Source organism: Uloborus diversus, unplaced genomic scaffold (genome assembly GCF_026930045.1).
Source record: "Uloborus diversus isolate 005 unplaced genomic scaffold, Udiv.v.3.1 scaffold_127, whole genome shotgun sequence".
In the NCBI taxonomy this organism is placed as follows: domain Eukaryota; kingdom Metazoa; phylum Arthropoda; class Arachnida; order Araneae; family Uloboridae; genus Uloborus; species Uloborus diversus.
Window position 1 is genome coordinate 48,117 of NW_026557954.1, and position 19,708 is coordinate 67,824.

At 32.8% G+C, this 19,708-nt stretch overlaps 1 protein-coding gene across 1 annotated transcript; it reads left to right on the forward strand.

The window, feature by feature from the left end:
• Positions 1-370: 370 nt before the first annotated feature.
• On the forward strand, positions 371-16,261 carry LOC129232558 (uncharacterized). The gene is made up of 7 exons (XM_054866691.1): positions 371-421; positions 701-775; positions 1,082-1,123; positions 6,188-6,318; positions 7,789-7,887; positions 15,310-15,441; positions 16,253-16,261. Exons 1-7 carry the CDS (start codon positions 376-378, stop codon positions 16,259-16,261), a joined length of 534 nt encoding a protein of 177 aa, XP_054722666.1. The 5' UTR covers positions 371-375.
• Positions 16,262-19,708: the final 3,447 nt, after the last annotated feature.

Below are 19,708 nucleotides of genomic sequence, written 5' to 3' on the forward strand. Positions count from 1 at the left end.
TATTATTGGTCAAAAATGTCACGTGGTTCCATCAACCAATCAGTTGCGGTCGACCGTAGATCAACCGGTCAGGCTCATAAAACGACATCGGAAGCAACCAGTTAACCGGTAGCTCTCAAGAACGCTACGGTTAGCAGTAGGTTACTCAATATTCACCAGTCGACCGGTGAGGTTCGTCGAACGCAAGCATGAAATGCATATTTTTATACCCATTTACGTAAACGAACTTTTAACTTTTTGTTTTACAAGAAATAACTGCAAATAAAAATAAATATTTGTGTTTCTACCTAAAATAATGCTTTTTTTTTTATTACGATTAAAATTTTCGTTAATTGTACAACCCTCAACTCGCTTTTATCACTACTGCTGGTTGCTATGGAAACGGATAAATTGTACACTGTATTACAACTTTGTGACAGTGGTAATTTAGTTTAGCATAATTTTCGTCCAATTCTTAATTTTGTCTGAATAAAAGATTTCTTATACAAATTGCGAACTTTTCAAGTTCAATTTTAATTACAGATAACAGTAAATAAAAAATGCCTTCTTGCTCTCAAAATTTCTTTATTTTTTGTGCTATTCAGTACAGTTATGCATGAAATTGCTTATTATTTCAATTCTTTCTACTGAAAAAAATAGCTAAGGGAAATTCAAATTTGTTCTGTAAACATTTCAGCACTTTTCTTTCTTTTTCTTGTAGCTTTTCCTACTGGAGGATTTTCTCACAGCATGGGAATTGAATCTGCATTTCAGAATCATCTTATAAAAAGTGAAGGTAATGAATGATGCTCTATTTCTAATTCTAGTTTTCCTTGTTTTATGATGGAAACCAAAATAAAATTAAAGTACCTGTGTACAAAAGAATTTGCTTTTCTTCATTAATAATAACATTATATGAGAAAATAATGAAATCTTATCTATAGTTACTATTTTGAACAGACTTATATTTTAATGTATTTTTTAAAAAATATCTTTAAAGGAAAAGAATGGTTTGGTTTGTTTTATATTGACTTGATAGTGGTGTACTCCAAGTTTATCATCTAAAAAAAAAGATTGTAATTTTTCCTTTTTTCTTTTATAGATGATTTGAAAAGTTTTATAATTAGTAGCCTCGAAAATGTTGGTTAGTATGGATTTCATGTTTTGTTGTAGATTATCTCAGAAAAATGAGTTTTATTCAAAATATTTCACTAATTAAGCAGTTAAATACTACCCTTAACCCTGGGTTAAGGCAGAACTTCAAGTAAAATATCAACAGCTTGATTATCAGTACCAGGGTATACTCCATATAGGCGGTATACTCTCAAATATTTTTTAGACATATAGCATATACCCTCAAGCTTCAAAAACTTTCATATTATGGCATATTATGTACATGATCACATACACATATTGTGCGTGATGGGATTAGTGGGAGTATACCCTCAGAAAAATTGATGGGAACACCACTGCTCATTATCACATACAGTTTCGTCCTTGTTATGGCCTCATCAGTCTGGAATAATGAATAACCGAGATGGAGGCAGATGTCATCTCATTGAAGCTGAGATAAAAACTTAAATTTTTGGGAGGGCGGAAATTTCCAATTTGCCGAATGGAACTCCTAAGTTTGCCAAATAATTAAATGCAAGTATCATAGGCGGCTTGTACCAGGGGGGGGGGGGGGCAACTGCCCTCTTGCTTTGAAGTAAAGAGGCTTTGCCCTTTACTTTTCAGTGTTAAAAATTAGTGATTGATTGAAAAATAAATTTTATATGGTAGATAGATTGATTTCAAGAAAGTAAAAACTTAAAATTCCAAATAAAAGGACTTTTCTCTATTTCACAAGAATGGAACTTTGAAATGGAAAGGGACAGTCTGTGGTGGGCATTCATCTACATTTTTGATGCCATATTCCGTTTCAACGGCCACGCTCCCTAACTTCCACACTTCTTTTGACCCCCCACTTTTTTGGTGGACCAACCCCCTATATGCACCCATAAGTAGGGGAATGTGGGGCAAAGTGAAATGATGAAATATTTACTCTGCTTTTAGCACCACCTATCCAGTAATATTTCAACAATGTAGTAACACATGTAGTGTATTCCAGTCTAGTAAAAATTACTCTGAAAATCAAAGAATATGACAAAACAAGAAATTTTCAAAAATTGATACAAATTGTAATATTTTGTTGTAAGTCAAATATTTATTTTTTTTTAATTATTAAATGACTAGAAGGTTGCCCATCAAGGTATGACGGGTGAAAATTGCTTCTCTTCTTCAACAGTTTAACGAAGCAATTTCCTGTATGGTGATAGTTTAATAGTTGAAATTGTAACCCTAATTCCAGTGTGGATTAACCCTAAACTCCTGTAGATATAGCTTTCATAGTTGACCGCTTTTTTGTTTCTTCATCCCCCTGAAATGACACAGTCTTACCAGTAAAACAGTTAAGTTACTGGATCAAGTTCAGCCTTGTCACAATCAAGTCTTTGCCTGCTTGTTAAACATTGCTAAAACATATTTTATCAAATTATCATGCCGTGGCGCAAGTATCATTGTTGAAACACGTGGGTTACTCTATCATCGGCTATTATTTCAGGGGTAGAAGTGCCCGACTTGTAACATATAGGACATTTTCCACAAAAAATATAGGACACATTATATGAATAATTTTGCTATGAAAAAAAGAAATAATACATATCATATATTATTTAGTTATTCTTATCAATGATTTTGTTTCAAAAAAACCCCTCAAAAACGAAATTATACCTTACATCTAAAACGACTTCCCTGTAGTTGAAAGAATAATTTTTGAAAAAAACAGTGTACTTTATAGACTAAATAACTAAACAAAATTTGAACAAAGACAATTTTTATTTTTTCTTCCTCACTTATGACCCAAGCACTAATTCCACTGTTCTTTCATTTTATATCTAAACTGAACCCTTTACCACTTGTATTAAGAACAAACAGCTTGAGAAGGATCCTTCAGACGTTTTTCAGAGTTTTCTTGTTTCTTGAATGTTTTAGCATGCTGCCTCAATTGCGAAAATCCACTATTGCTTATGGGTACTGAACAGTTGCAAAATTGGCAAAAAGTGGTAATATCATCTTTTCCTTTAGTGCACCATAATTTGTAGAATTAATGTCCTCCTGGTTCAACAACTCCACACGAAATTTTGTTAAGCAATGCGATTTCGCCATTATAATTTCACATATTACAAAAAACTACATTTTAGCATCATAAGGAACTAACATTCCACGATCCCAAAATTCCACAAAAAGAAAAGATTGCAAAAAGAAAATCAGAACATTCCGATCAGAAAATGCACTGAACGCAAAAATATACCAACGAAAACGAAAACCCATGATGGAAAACAAAAGAAATGGCTGTTGCCAAACGCAAAATTCTAGTCACACTGCTGTAGCCAATGACAGAAGATGCCTGTTGCAGAATTTAGTCGAGTTTTTTAATTTGAAATTCGTTTGGGCACGTACTTTCAGCGAAAAATCCGATGTCAAAAAATTTATTTACTGTTCTTTTTAAAAGATATATAGGGTAAAAAATGGAAATATAGGAAATATAAGACATTTTTGAAAAATATAGGAAATATAGGACGATTTTGATGCTTTTTTTGAAAATGTAGGAAATATAGGATATATAGGACTACTTCGACCCCTGTTATTTATATGAGGATAAAGTTCTTGTTATTAATATTTTAAATATTAATTAAGACCTACTAGTATTTAGTGCATTATTTATTTATTTAATATCAAGCTTATTTGTATTTAAATGCTTTGTAAAGTTATTCAAGTGCATGCGGGGCAAAGTGAAATAGTTCATTTTATTTACTTGTTCAATGTTTTACCAAATCGCTTACGCATTCATTTATTAATTATTTCATTTGCATTCCTTCATTTAATAATTCTATTATTTATTTATTCATTCACTTATTTTCTTATTCATTCACTGTTTTATTAACCTTTTTCTCATTTATCAACTTACCTATTTATTCGTCTTCATTTATTCATTCATTCTTTTATTTACACATTTATTTGATCAAAAATATTTTGAATATTTGAAAAGAATAATATTTTATTTTTAATTTTGCCCCAAAGAAAACAGAAATGAAAAAGTTCCACTTTTTTTTAGGAACAAATTTTTTGCCAAAAATAAAAAAGTGATGTTTCAGTGCAAGTTTTATTATAAAATACATTATTCTTTTTCTATGTACAGTCGAGTCCCGACTTACGCGAGGGATGCGTCCCAAGACACCTCGCGTAAGTCGGAATTTCGCGTTGTGGAACAAGCTATGTTTTGTAATTTTTTATAAGCATACCCAATTGTTTCAGACGTTTGTAAAACCCCTCATTTTGCTTCAAACTATTTATTAACTATATATTGCAGTATCTTTAAAAAAAAAAGACTTTTTCTGTATTTTAGAAGAATGTTGTTATTTGACATAAAATTCTGTAATTTAGCACAAAATCAATGATTAATGGGGGAGAGAAACTTAAAATAAAGCAGTATGGTACTTACAGTATGTACACTACAGCATTATTATAGCACTTAATAGTATAGATATAGTAAATATATTTGTAATTTTAAAAATGAAGAAGGTATGCAGTGCGATCAGAATGTTATCAGAATGTATTTTATCAACGTTCATATGGAAAATGAAAAAAAAAATTAAGAATTGGAGCGGTTATTTGTATCAACTAAAGCAAAGCGTTGTTTAGACTAATACAGTGGGTGAACTTCCGCTTTCAGTGATGCTAAAAGGGATGAAAGTCCATTCACACAACAATATTTAGTGTCAACGAAGCCCTTTCTAACTCTCTGCTCTTTTACGAAAAATTTCATGTTGCAGGCGAGTAATTTGTGTACGCATTAAAAAATTCATTACTCATGAAAAACTCGCGTTATAGCCATTTCGCGTCAGGGGCGCCGACTTGCAAAAATTATTGGGGGGGCCGGACATCACTGGGGGTTTTAGGGGGTTATGCAATCCCTTGGAGATCCCCCCACCCCAAATAAAGGTCAGATTTTTTTACCTTGAAAATGCCATATTTTCTTGTGTGTATAATTTTAACAAACAAACAGCATGTGACATGGCGTTTTCGAAGTAAAACAATCTAAAAATTGTTTTACAAATTTTCTGGTTCAACTAAATCATGTCACTTGTCTTAGTAAGAGTTTTTGTGTTCTATTTTATGGGGGCCGTGCAGTGCGGCGCTAAGCATTGATATAAGGTAGGACATTTGACTTGAATGGAAGGGCACTCCCAGAGACGCCCACTTAAAAAAAAATGGAGGGAGGGAGAAACCGGGGGAGGGGGTCATACTGTGGGAAAATTTCTAAATTTGAAATGAAAAATAGTGAGTTTTAAAGTTTTTTTTAAGTATTTTAAAGTCATATAATCAACATTAGAACCCTGAAAACTCGACGAGCCTGACACATATTTTTTGGCTTTGAATAAAAGAAATAAATATATACAAACACTCACAGTATTTTCGTAAAAAGGTAATTTAATTTACGCATGTCTTTTAAGACCAGTTGTTTCTTCATTAGTGATATCGGCTAACGTATTCGAGTATAAACACAATCTCTCAATGTCTAGTCCCTTTTTGAAAAACTCAGTTGATTTTTCAAAATTTGTTTCACCTCTGTTTAAAAAAAGCAAGCACTGTTGTTCAATGCAATGACCTGTCTGAGTCCAGTTGATGTAAACCGCACAATAATGCAAGATTGTACCATTTAACAAACCTCAATATAAAGTGCATTGTAGTACTCCTTTGGGATTTTGGGATGAGTTTAGAAAGCATAATATAATTAATAATTTTCTTGATTTATTGGGGGGGCTCTGCCCCCTCAGAAATATTTTTGAGGGGGCTCGGGCCCCCTCAGGCCCCATGGAGTCAGCGCCACTGTTTCGCGTAAGTCGGATCGCGTTGTAGCGGGAGCCGACTGTACTCTAAGTTTCAGAGCAAATTTCCAACTTGTTCAAGTAGGAAAAAAGTATCTTAGTTATCTTACAATTTCACTTTACCCCACATTCTCCCTCATCTAATGAAAAGAGACAATCAGGCATTTAAAAATTGCATTTTTTAAGGGAAAAGTTTTGTTTGTGGGTTAAGTCGAATGTTTTTTGTTTTTTTTTTCTCCTTACATAGCATTATACTAATTTATTTTTTTCCCCCAAAGGATCATCTGCTATTCCGTTTCTAAAGTTATCACATGAAAATTTCAAAGATTATCTAAAGCTAGAAGTATTAGATTCTTTGCATAATTCTTTATTAATGAACCATGTTGCTTATAAGGCTAGTATACAACAGGTAAGTAAATTTATGTTTATCTGTTACCTTCATAGTTCTTTTGTTGCAGTTCAACACTTTTTTTCTTGTGTTTGTGTGTGTATATGTTTTTTATTCTTTAAAATTACAGTCAAATTCAGCATAATATGAAGTGGAAGGTTGCGAGTTATAAGCTTAAAAACTTAAACAATACACTATATGCAGAGGTGCAAAAAAAAAAAAAAAGAGCAACATAAGAATCTTATACATATAAAATCTGAGTATCTATCTATCTATGTCCAAGCTTCTTCTCCCGAACGACAGTGAACTGACCATCGAACCAGGTATCAATGGATTCGTCATCTTCCTGTCTTCATGTTTGGCTATTTAACATAATCCTCCGATAATAATTAGAGGAGATATCAATTAAAAATTATTAATTATGACTCTTAGATTTCAAAATCAAATCCCTATTTTTCGAAGGCTTTCCTCCATTATTATTCAGTGCTTCATCTCAACTTTCCATAACAATGCTTTTATTAAAATGTATAGCGGGTGAAGAAAATCATTGAGATGAAAGATCTGTTGCCATTTTTTTTCTCGAATATGAACAGGTAAAATTCTTGTTTTTATTTTGAGGCTTTTCCTGTAATCAGGGGATTTAAAATTTTTACTTTTTGGGGTTTTCCGCAATCTGCCGCAAAATTTCAGTGACTTTTTTTTTTTTTGGTTCAAGCCTGAGTGTTGAACTCGCGTCACTTGATATAACTTTTATTTTTTAGGTAGCCCGTGCAACGCCGGGCACGCAGCTAGTAAATATTATAATTTGGGGAAACAAATCAGGAATTTTGAGACTTGGATGAGAAAAGAAGTCATTTTTATAATGTTCACAATCATTTTCACAATAGTGCAGTTCTGAGAGTTGGCACACCCCTCCTCACAGTCCTTCTTTTACTTTTGGGAAAAAGAACCTCTTTTGTTTATTGTATTTTTTTCAGCTGATTTAGATCTCATTTTCTTGTTTTTCATCAATGTATATATAAATATGTGACAGAAGTTTAAAAAAGCATTCCTGTTTTCTTTTTTTTAAGTTTAAACCTGGTTTATATCCAATAAAGCCGTTATTTATAAAAAGCCAAAAAAAAAAAAGCTTCGAAAAATGTTCTGATATGTATGCATAATTTTTACATTCGAAATCACCAAAATTGATTTTTAAGAAATCCTAAAGCTAAAAAGTACCTAGAAAAGTTTTTTTTTTTTTTTGTGCTTTAAATTCAGTAAAATCATTATTACTTTATGTCTTGATTTTTTTCCCTTTAACCTTTAAACATAAATGTTATTGCGCTTTAAAAAATAAGAAAGAATTTTTTTTTTTCTTTTTTAAGTATGTGTACTACAAAAATTTTTATTACAGAATATTTTTGTTCAAATTTGAAAAGATTATTTAATTAATTTGGACTATTCAAAATTAACATTTCAGCTTGATATTCAAGTATTTTATTCTTTTTCCAGGGAAAGTCCTTCCTAAATACTTCTTGCAATGTTTTTCAACTGCCAGAAATTACCAATCTGAAAGCCTTAGTTGAAAAAGAAAAACTCCATGGACATTTGGTAATAGATGACTTTAATTATATGTTACTGTATTGTCTTTATGCTACTGCAATCAGGGGTGCAATTATGAAGATAAACAAACAAGACCAGGGGCAGATCCAGACAATGGATTTGGGAGGGGAACTTTTTTAGCAGTTATGTTTTTTGGAGAGGGGGAGGGGTATATGAAATTACTCATTAAAAAAATAACCATAAAAATTGAGTTTTACAACTTATGCTCTGCATCTTAAGGCTTTTTATATAAAAAAAATTTTTTGCTTTACAAATTTTGCAAGTATAATTCTTAGAAAATAATTTTAAAAACCCTTTTTTTTCCTTCTTGTATTTATATTTTATTCCTAAAATATTTGCCAATTGATGAGGAAGGTCCGGGGATTCTTCCCTGGAAATTTTTTTGAAATTATAGCCCTAAGAATGCAGTTTTAGACGTTCTCTGATAATGTTAAAAGGAGAAAAGGTTTGAAGGACTTTCTGTAGAAATGTTTAGAAATTGAAGTTTTAAAAATGAGATTATAGGCGATATTTGTTGACGGTAAGGTAATAGATGGGACTTTTGTGGGCTGCCCCAGATCGATTTTTTTGTAGAATATATTTAAATCGATCACCCTTCCCCGCAATCTTTCAAAATTGAAGTTCCTAAAATGCAGGTACTTTGATGATGTTACAAGCAGTGGAGTTGTGGGGCTCTTCCCAAAAAATGTTTCGAAATTGAAGTCCTAGGAAACAAAGTTCTTAAGGGATATTCAGTGACGATGGATTCAAATGCTCTCCCCTTAAATTTTTCGAAATAGTAATTTTTTCATTTTTTGATTTCCTGCGAGAGCATTTGAGCCCTTGTCCAGAAAGCTTTCATAATTTACATCTTAAAAACGTGACTGTAGACCATATTTGGTTATGTTAAGGTTTCGGAAATGTTTCAAATTTGAAGCTCCAAAAAAGCAATATCAAATGATTCTCGATGTTTTTAGAATGTGAGATATTAGGTAGTTCTCCCCTGGAATTTTTTCGAAATTCAAGCCTTGAAAACAAATTTCAAGACACTCTTCAAAGGTTTCGGCGGGGAAAAGGGGTTTTCAAAGTGTAGCATTATGAAGACTTTCTTATTTTTAAACCGACTAGGGGGGAAAATGGGAGGGGATGTAATCAACTGATCAATCAACCACCATGATTGAAAGTTTTTATTTCAAAGATCTTTTCAAAAGAAATTTAGATTTTTTTCGCGACATTCTTTTTTTCAACTTATTAAAATAACTTCATTTTTCCAAGGTCTGTTCTATTATTCTCTTTAATTATAAGAAATGTTTTAAGAAACATTCCAATCAGCATTCTGGGATGGTCCCCCACCCCATCTGGTTGCGCCACTGAATTGCAGAAGCTTTTTTTTTTTTTTTTTTTGATCAACTCTATGCTAAATGAATACAAAAGACAGTTTAAACAGGTTTGTGTTCAAAAAGTCTTATTCTGAAAGATTAGAGGAAAACAGATGCAAGAAGCAAGTATTAAAATTTGGGAGACTGAAAATGGCCCTAAAGTGGATAAATTGAACTATTACTGCGAAGCTGTATTGTGCCATATCGATAAGCCTTTTAGCATGATGAAAAATATTTACTCACAGTCCCCGAATTCAAGTTTTTACCAACACAAGACACGGGCCCTGTGTCCCCTGCTTCTGCGATCCGCTTCAGCTATTTTCTAATCTCTTTTCCTGGAACATTTTTTTAAGTTCAAGTTCTATAAAACAGAAGAATTTTCCTGCACTCTGTTGTGAAAATTTTTAGCTATATATGGGATTGGGGGGAGGGGGGATATTCCCTCAGTTCCCCCTCTGTGGATCTGCTTCTGCTGTTGTCTAATTGCTGTTCTTGATGCCTTAGTTCATGTTCTAAAAAACGGAAAAATATTCCTGTGCTCCTGTTTTATGAACAGTTTTAAGCACACTTGGGTTTTTTTGAGGGGGGGGGGACATTCTCACAGTTCCCCTCTTTGGATCTGCTTTTGCAATTATCTCCTCCTTTTCCTGGCGCCTTTCTTGAAGTTCAAGTTTTAAAAAACGGAAGAATTTTGCTGTATTCTGTTCTGAAATTTTTTTAGGTACACTTGGGATTTGGGGTAGGGACGTTCCCCCAGTTCCCCTCTCATGAATCTGCCCCTGAACAAGACTAGCCCTTATCCCCACATCTTGTGAGTTTTAATGCCTGCAGATTGTTCATTACAATTTCTTGAACAGTTTTTTTTTTTTTTTTGTAATGTTTCATGTTTGGGACATTCATAAAACACTGAAATGAAAATGTGATCATGAGTTCAAGATTTTGGTCACACTTCTTGATCTGTGGTGGTTGTTGATGACCTTCTGGAGCAGGCTTCATTTTTGACGTTATGGTCTTCAAAAAAAAACTTGTGCCCTTCGAAAATCCGTTTAGAACTAACTGTAGATTTGCCATTCTGTTAAACAGTCATTACCAAAGGGTATCCCAGAGTTTTCACTGCAGACATACAGAATTCAACCCAAAACATGATGGCAATCTTTTGCTCAATTGAGCGCAGCTTGCCAACAGAATGCTTGAGTTTATCAATAGATCTATTTCAAACAAATCTAAGAAGGTTCTTCTGCCTTTATATAGGAGTTTAGTAAGACCCCATTTGGAGTATAGTGTGCAGTTTTGGTCGCCTTATCTTAGGAAAGATATTTGTGTATTGGAAAGGGTTCAAAGAAGGGTAACTAGACTAGTAAGGGGATTTTCAGATTTAGATTATGATACCAGACTTAATGTGTGACTTTGTTAGAGTAGAAAATCAATACTACTGTTAATCATTCGTGGGAAAAATGATTATTAGATTATGAATGACAAATATGCACTTCCGGTTTATCTTAACTCATTTTACAATTTACAGTGAGCAAAATTTATTTCGTACTTCCTTTTACGTCAAGATATAAATTTCAAGAGTATTTTCTTCATGTCCACACAAATTTTCATTTTCCTTTCTTATCTGTATATATTGCGAAAATATAACATTTAATGTGCCATATGCATACATTTTGATTTAATTTACTATTTAAGAACTATTTGTTTCGATATTAAAATTTAAATGATATAAAATTTTAATTGAGAGATGTATCAGAGTATTTCATGTAAAAACTAACTGCTTTCTTAATAGATTTTTTTAAAAATCTAAATTTTTATTCACTGTAGAGCTATTATGAGATGTAAACAAACTGCCTTCATGGGCGGCCATGTTGAATGAGCGTGCAGGTTTGTTTTAAAATGGCTGTGGTCTTTTCCCCTCGATGACGTCACTGTGCTGACCACGACAGAAATTTCTGTGCAAAAAGAAAGTTTTTTAATTTTTGGTGATAATTTTCGGAAGGAAAGCGCTTTTGAATGTAATTTTTCCACTAAAAAACTGATTTATTCAATTTTGCATAGTTATGGCAAAGCAAAGGCATTATTATTTTTTTTAAATGCGCAGCATACTTTTAATATACTCATGCTAAAAGAAATTTAGAGACAAAATATTCTTTTCACACTATCATTACTATCTTGCTTAGCTTCCTATTCTATATAATTAGAGAAATATAATAGATCTTTTTAAAACATTAGAAGTTAGTGTGAACATACTCATCTTATTTTTTAAATTTTAATCTGAAACTCCTCTCTAAATTATTCATTTTCTTCAAATCTGTCTTTAATTTGATGATTTCATTTTTTTGCACCTGAATTTCCTTCAAAAAATTTTTCCTACTCTTTTGCATTCTTTTTCTTCTTTGAAGGAGCATTTTTTTTTTTTTTAATTTAATTTTTTCTGAATTGCTGTTTTGTAACTTTTTCAGGGTTGCCACGCACCGGGAAAACCGGGAAAACCTGGAATTGTCAGGGAAAATGAAAACGGCCGAAAATCAGGGAAATGTCAGGGAAAATGAAAAATTGCATATTTCCGATCGATCTTGATCGTTCTTAGCGCGGCCCCGCGGTCTATGACGTCTAAAAAAAAAAACTTTCAACATTGTTTTTTTCGCCGACATTCCCATTCGTCGTTTTGTCATTCCCCTCTTTCTTCTTCCCCCTGCAGTTCTTTTTATCAACTCTCTGCCATTGATGCGTGCTCCATAGCAGTTGGCGGCGGACATGCGCAGAAGGTTCTTCTTTTCTCCTTGTTTGAGCGGGCACTTTTTAAACGCTTCTTGTTTACGTCAGCAGTTCTGAAGTTGTTATGATACACAGCACATTGTTTTGTCTGCGAGTGCGACTAAAGTTCTTAATGAGCGTCAATAATCTTTTCATATTTTATATTATTTCTTTAAATTGATGAATGAAATCGTATTCTTCTAAACAATTTTGTTCTGTAAATTTAGTTCATTAGACAATTTTAAACTTAGAAAGTTTTTTTTTTCAGAAGTATCGCTAATCTTTTAGTATTTTAGTAGTGATCTTTAAAGACTTTGAATGCGCTTGTTTCTTTCAAAATAAAAGAAATCCAATTAAAAAAAAATCTGCACATCAGAGAAGTTTCTGATCATTGCTCAAAATTTAACTTAATGACAGGGTGCCCACAGGAGTGATTATGGCGCAAGTTGCGCCATCAATTTTTTTTTTTTTTTTTTTTTTTTTTGGGGGGGGGGGGGGGTTAATTATTTATTTAACTTTATTTTTATTCAAATTATTCACTCATATTATTTTACTTTATTATTTTCATCTGTGTGTGTGTATTTTATTGCGGAGGAGTGAGCACACTTTTCTTTCAAAACAATAATAATTAAAAATAAATAAATAGGTAAAAAAAATAAATAAAAAAAGAGAGTTAAAAATAAAAAAAATGCTAAGGCGTTCAGAAATATTGGGGGGGGGGGGGGGTTGTGCCATTGAACTTGGAAGGGGGGAGCACCCCTGTTTTATGAGCAACAAACAGGGGAAATATGTGAAGCTAAAAGATGCATAATTTTTTTACAGGCCAAAGTCTAAAAGCTCTGTGAATTCAATGGATTGGAGGGGTGAAAGGCAATTAATTGTAAAAGTTTAGGTTTCATATTTTTTTAGTTCAGATTATTTTAGCAATTAACTTTATTTTTGTGATACAGATGTCACAATTGTTAATTTCGCAGTTCTTTCACTTGATGTAAGGCAGTGGCTCCTCGCTATTGAAAATTAGATATGCTACATTTACATTAATTCTTTATTACAGTTATTTGCTTCACTTGTGTTAGTACATTAGGTTAGTTCAAAAATACACTTAAAAAAAAAGGTTTCTCCTAGGAAACAGGACACCACTCAATGTTTTTAGACTTGTGGATGGTAAAATACTGGAAGAATTTTAACTTCCTATTCCAACTGAAAACCGGTGCTCGACCCTCTCCCCAAACTTTATAAGTATGGGGAGGGGGTTAAAAAAATACATTGAACTGAAAAAACAATGTTACACACTATAATCTACACGAGTTATATGCATATTCATTGCAATAAAATAATTACTTACATAAAAAAAACAGCTGGGGAAATTAAATGTTTCTAAATTTGTGACTTTTTCTATTCTAGGGCTAATGTTAAATTAAGGGGTCATTGAGCAACCTTTTAAAATTTGAGTAAGAAGCTAAAACTTTTACAGCACAATACTATTAGTAAGTTTAAAAAAGATAAGGGGTGTCTTGGACTCGACCTGAGAGAGAAAAAAAAATTGAACCACCCTTAGTACATATTTTTGATTATTTCAGCTTGAGTAAATTAAATTTGGTAACCATTGTTTGAAAAGTTTGAAAATGAGGTAAGTTTTATCAAAATTTAAGATGCATATATTAATGTTGCAAAATGAAGGTGGAGATCGATAACCTGGAATTTCTCTCAAAACCACCTGGAAAACCTGGAAATGTCAGGGAATTTCATTCTTGAACTTCCGTGGCAACCCTGCTTTTTCTGTAAAAAATCACATTTTGTTTCAATGACTGCACATTTGCCTCTATTAATGGACAATCATTGCACACTGTTTCAATTTGTTTTGAGTGATTTTGATTTGCGCTATCTTTCTTCGGACTGAGATTTTTTAAGGTATCTAAAGCACTAGCAATTACTTCCTGTTTCTTCTGCTTTTCTTGACGAGGAGAATTGATTTCTAAATTGCAGGAGGTAGGAATATTTATTTTTGGTATAGACTGGGTTTCAAAGTTCTTCTAATAGGCAGTCCAAGTAATTGGTTCTTCACATCATCTTCAGTAAAATGTTCATTACATATTCTTGCATTTTTGATGTTCTCAGGATCATTTCGGTGACATTTTTGCACCCAATCTTTGCATAGTTAGTTATTTCCTTTAGGAAACACATGGAAAATAATATTTTCCCCCTTGGAGTTTGTGTGTGTGTTCCTGCAAGTTGTTATTGCACACACTGACATGTAGAAAAAAATGAACGGAGTTTAACGCCATTAACTTCAATAAAGCGAAAATTAACTTTAAAAATCACTAAAGAACTTTGAAAAATGAGAAAGAACAAGTAATCAAGGCACATGAAATATGGCACTGAAATCCTTCCCCTGCTTTGTCCCCTTTTCCCCAGTCAGCGCTGATGTTACGAGGGGGAAACAGCAGACTCAGAGTGGCGAGGGATACCTCAAAGGTGTGACCCAGCCCTTCCTTCTTCTATAGCCCTGAGTACCACTGCCAGTTCAGGTGGCAGAGGCGGATCAAGTGAAGTGGGGGCCCTAAGCGATAAAAATTCCCCCCCCCCCCCCCCGAAACTTACGTAAAAAATAAAAGTTCCAATAAAATAAAAAATAAAGTATACACAAAAATTAAAAGCAATGTTGTTACATAATAGTAATTTTTGTTAAGGAACCTTAAATAAATTTTCGTCATGTTTTATTGATAGCAAAATCATCTACTATTTTGTTACTGTCGATGTTTCAAAATATTGGTGAAACAAATTTGGGGTTCCCTTAGCCATGTCTCATGAGCTGCTGGTATATCAGTCCGTCAGTCCCTGGCTGTAAAATAAACTCGTTCGTCTAGTTACAGTTGGTAATAACTACTACCAAAATGTACTCTTGTTTTAGATTTTAGCCAAACTTCGTTGCCTTGCGCCATCACGGGGCCGCTTATTCTGCTAACCGTTAGATCCGCTACTGTCAGGTGGTTGGAAATCTCACTGGAAGCGATATATTGACTGTAGTCTATTTTGAAATCTTTTAATGTATTTCAACAGTTGAATCAATGTTTTCTGATTGACTCAATGACATTTTCTGGGTACACCAAGTTAAAATCTTCAAGTTGCTTTTTAATATGTGAATGTGCCCCAGTACTTCTCTTGAGATTTTGAAAGTCAGTGCCTCTGCTTCAATACATTTGTTCCTAATACAGTTTTTTAAAATAATTTTAAACAATTTCTAAATAAATGGTTATTGTTTCATAGATGAATAATGATTATTATGATCTATTTTTAGGCTATTACATTTGCTTCAGTTTGTGCATCGTTACAAATTCCAGCTTTTGAAATGGGAAAAATGTTTTTATTTAATTCTTTACGGACAATTATCTCTAGCCTTGTAAGACTTGGTAAAGTGGGTGCTATTCAGGTAATTTTCTTCGTTTCTTGGTTTATCTTAATTTTATTCAATAATTTATTGGTAATATTCATGCTAATAACAATTCTATTTATTTTATTATGCATGGTTTTTTTTGAGCAATCACGATTGCTTATTGTTCTCATTTGACTGTTTTGATGTCCTATCATTTTATTTTCCCACCGACACCCTCCCCCACCCTGTCACCGTCGACGGGCTCCTCACGATGCTACTCCTATAGCGAAAGCCGTCTCCAGGTTGCATCCATGTCCTACACACACGCGCATACATACGCAGCTACACACACACGCATACACACACAAACACCTACACACACATACACAAACACATACACAACTTCCCAAACATTCATGCCTGCACTCAGACACAAACACATATGCCTACACACACATACCCCCCACATACACATTCATACACACAACTACCCACACACTTATGCCAGCACACAGACACAAACACACATGCCTGCACACTCATACACATACCCCCTACACACAAACACACATACCCCCCACACACAAACACACCTACATATACCCCCTACATACACATACCCCTACACACGAACACACATACCCCCTCCCACACACAAACACACACGCCTACATATACACAATCGTTATTGCGAAAAACATAATTTGAATTTAAGATGTCAAAATTCAAATTAATTTTTTTTTTTGCCATGCTTTTGGGACAACAGTTGTCTTGAAATACCCAGACTAATAAGCGATCCAGGATAAAAGACAAACAGGGATTAAAGCTTATTTTATATGCTTATTGATATGGTACAATTTTGCAAAAGGTATTATAGCCTCAACTAAAGGTAGAGGCCATAATTGTTTTTATTTAATAAATGTTTGAGTCAACTTGCAAATCATTCTGCTGTATTCAATCCCTGACTGCACATTTCTTAGGATGATATTGAAACGTTAGTTTAACTCAATTTATGTGTGTGATAAAATTCAATTTCTATTTTAATTAAATTTAACAAATCTCTTTTTCTGTATAAACTTTGTTCTCCTTTGAGCTAAATATAGTGAAATCCTGTTACAAAAAACCTCAAGGGATGGCAAATTTAGTTCATTGCAACAGAAATTTCGTTGTAATGGAATTCAAACAATGTATTTAAATTGGGACTGAAAATTTATTTCGTTGAAACGGGTATTTCATTAGTTGCAATGGGATTTCACTGTATAGGCTTTAGCAATGCATGTTAGAACATAAATGTGTAAATTTATTAGTAATAGTTTTATGATTTCTCCTTTTTTTCAAAATAAGGAGTTATATGGTGATTTTACTGATTACACATGATCTGTATCACTGAACTAAATTTCAAAATATTGCTAGTTTATTCTACTACTAGCTGCGTTGCCCTATCTACCTTGAAAATAAAAATTGTTTCAAGTGACGGTACATTCAACAGTCGGGTAAAAGAAAGAAAAGAAAGGTCGGTAAAAGAAAGAAAAAACATCACGCAAAATTTCCCTTAAAAACAGTGACGACAGATATTACAATACTGTTAAGAAATTAAAATGAGAAAGATGGATTTAAAAAGCGTAACAATGGAAACACAAAATAAAATAAGTTTAGGAGATGAAAATGAGAAAGATGGAAAGAAACAATGGATTCAAAAAGCATAACCATGGAAACGCAAAAATAAAATGGTTAACAACTTCAATGGAGATGAGATTTTTCAAACTTGCTTTAAAATGACTTGTAACGTTTTTTTCCTTTGGAGATAGAAGTGCAGTTTTTCGACCAAAGGTTCAGATAGATCTGGAGTAAACAATGTCGCTTTTTCCAATGGTGTCAAAAAGAAAACTGTGGGACAACTCCTTCACTCTTTATTGATATATTTAATTAAGAAAGTAGTGCCTAAATTTCAGCTAAGCCTAAAAAATTAGAGCTAAAAACGCAAATAACTGCCGCTGTAATAAAGTTAGGGCATTGAAACAAACTGCATAGAACGCAGAAAATTTTACCCTTTCCAACGATATGTGATATTAATATGAGCAAGTAATTTTTCACCTCCCTAATAGGTAATTTATGTGAAAATATAGCCTAAATTGGAATAAAAAAAGAACTATTTATCAGGTTTTTTTTCAAATCGGTCTGCAAACATTTTCCGGACTTAGAGAAACAAATTGAAAATGTCAGTGAAATCAACCGGGTAGTTCTCGAGTTTTGTGCGTTCAAACACACAGACGCTTTCTGAAGACTTCATTTTATACTATGCAGAGATAAAATAATGCTTTTAAACTGCAGGCATTTCTTTCATTTTACATGCTCAAAAGTTTTCAAAATTTACATGATATAGTGAAATGCCGTTGCAACAAACTTCAAGAGACTGCAAATTTTGTTCATTGTAATGAGAATTTCGTTGTAATGAAATTCATGCAATTTAATAAAAATTAAATCAGGACTGAAAATATTTTTCGTTGTATTTGTATTTGTTGTAACAGGATTTCAATGTATTTAAATATGCCTTTTCTGCTTTTAAAATAACCAATGCTTGTTTTTCTCAAAATAAAAACTGAAATATATGATACAAATATTTTCTTGCATTTTTATTTGAAAAGTTGTAGACTAGCATCCCTCCTGCCCTTTTTCATTAGAAAAAAATTTCTTTTGCTTTTTAGGCACAGAATTTACAATTTGTGATTAGTAGCCAATTGGATAGCATTATTTCAAGGTAAATTCATTCATATGTATCTTTTTACTTATGTGCATTAAAGACATAAAACTTTCAACTCTTCAAAGAGCACTGAAACAAACTTATCAAAAATAAAAAGAATGTTACTGTTAAAAGAGGGGGGGGGGATTAAAAAGTTTTTTAAACCAAGTTATATACATTTTATTCTTAAAAGCTGCAATAGCATTTTTTAAAATTATTATTATTGTTCTTTTAATATAATGATAACGAATAAGGACACAATACAGTAGAAGACCGTTATAACGCCGATCTATATAATGCAATTCTCTATAAACCGCACTACTTTTCAGAAGTAAACAGTAGGTTTTGAAGTTTAAAAAATCCCTCTGTTTTACTTCGCAAACAAAAAAATTGTTAGGCAAATTAAATTTTGAAATTTTTTCATCTTTCCATCTGATTTCAAAGCTTTTAAATTGAAAATTAGTACTCATAGTAAACAGAAAATACCAGATGGCTCTTGAAAATGCAACTGTTATACAAACCATGAAGCTAGCAGAAGTGCAGGATTTTGATTGTGAAACATATTTATTTGTGAATAACTAATTGTAATATTGGTGCTTTAATACTCATTGCAGATAAAACTCATTCTGAAGTGCTAATATATAGATATATTCTGAATATTAGTTTCAATGTTTGTGAAATGATCTATATAACGCAAAAACCTGTATAACGCAAAAGCTCTGGTCCCAAGGTGTGCGTTATAACGGTCTTCTACAGTAATAGTAAATTTAATTCCTAAAAGCCCAAAAGTTAAACTTTAATTTCTCAGAAGGGAATGTGGCTGGCAAGAAGTTTGAGAAAGATAGTCCATCTCCATGTATGAGCATCATAAAAGTACAGTTGAACTCGTTTATATAACAACACACCTTGCAAAAACATAATAATATAACATCAGTAAACAATAATTTTAAAGCAGCCAGCTTTTAGCTGTTCAAATGGGCAGCTTGGTTTTAACCCTTAAACGCTGCATGTATCAATTTCGCAATGTACCCAGTTTACCTTCAAAAATACTATGAGAACAAACAAATTGAGGCTCTGTTGTTGTCAATAATCAATAAAATACTAACTGAAGACTTAAATAAATTTTAAAATTGTAAATAGCGCCAATTCTGCGAGAAAAAAAATATTGAGTGATTTTTCCCATTTGCAACATGTGTGTTTGGTTTGACTTTGCAAGCTTGAGAATGCCTACTTGTTATTCCATGACAAACAAAAATTTACTACTTGAGTAAAGCTTTTTTTTAAATATTTGTCAATGTAATAGGGTATTAGCTGGAAATTATTTGGCCTTTTATCAGACGAAACCAGCAAACACTTTTTTTCACCATCAACCAAACACAAATTAAACTATGACTTACGAAGCATTTTATCCATGATTTGAGCGACAGTTAAAGGCCTTAGAAAAATTTAAAAATTCAGGCATTTAAGTCAGGGTTTGCTCATTCTCCATAAAGTGGAATGTGCAGCCCTCAAATGCTTTGAAGCCCCCCCCCCCCCTCTAACAAACCAAAATTCAATAGCTCAGTCTGTGTCATGAACACTCCC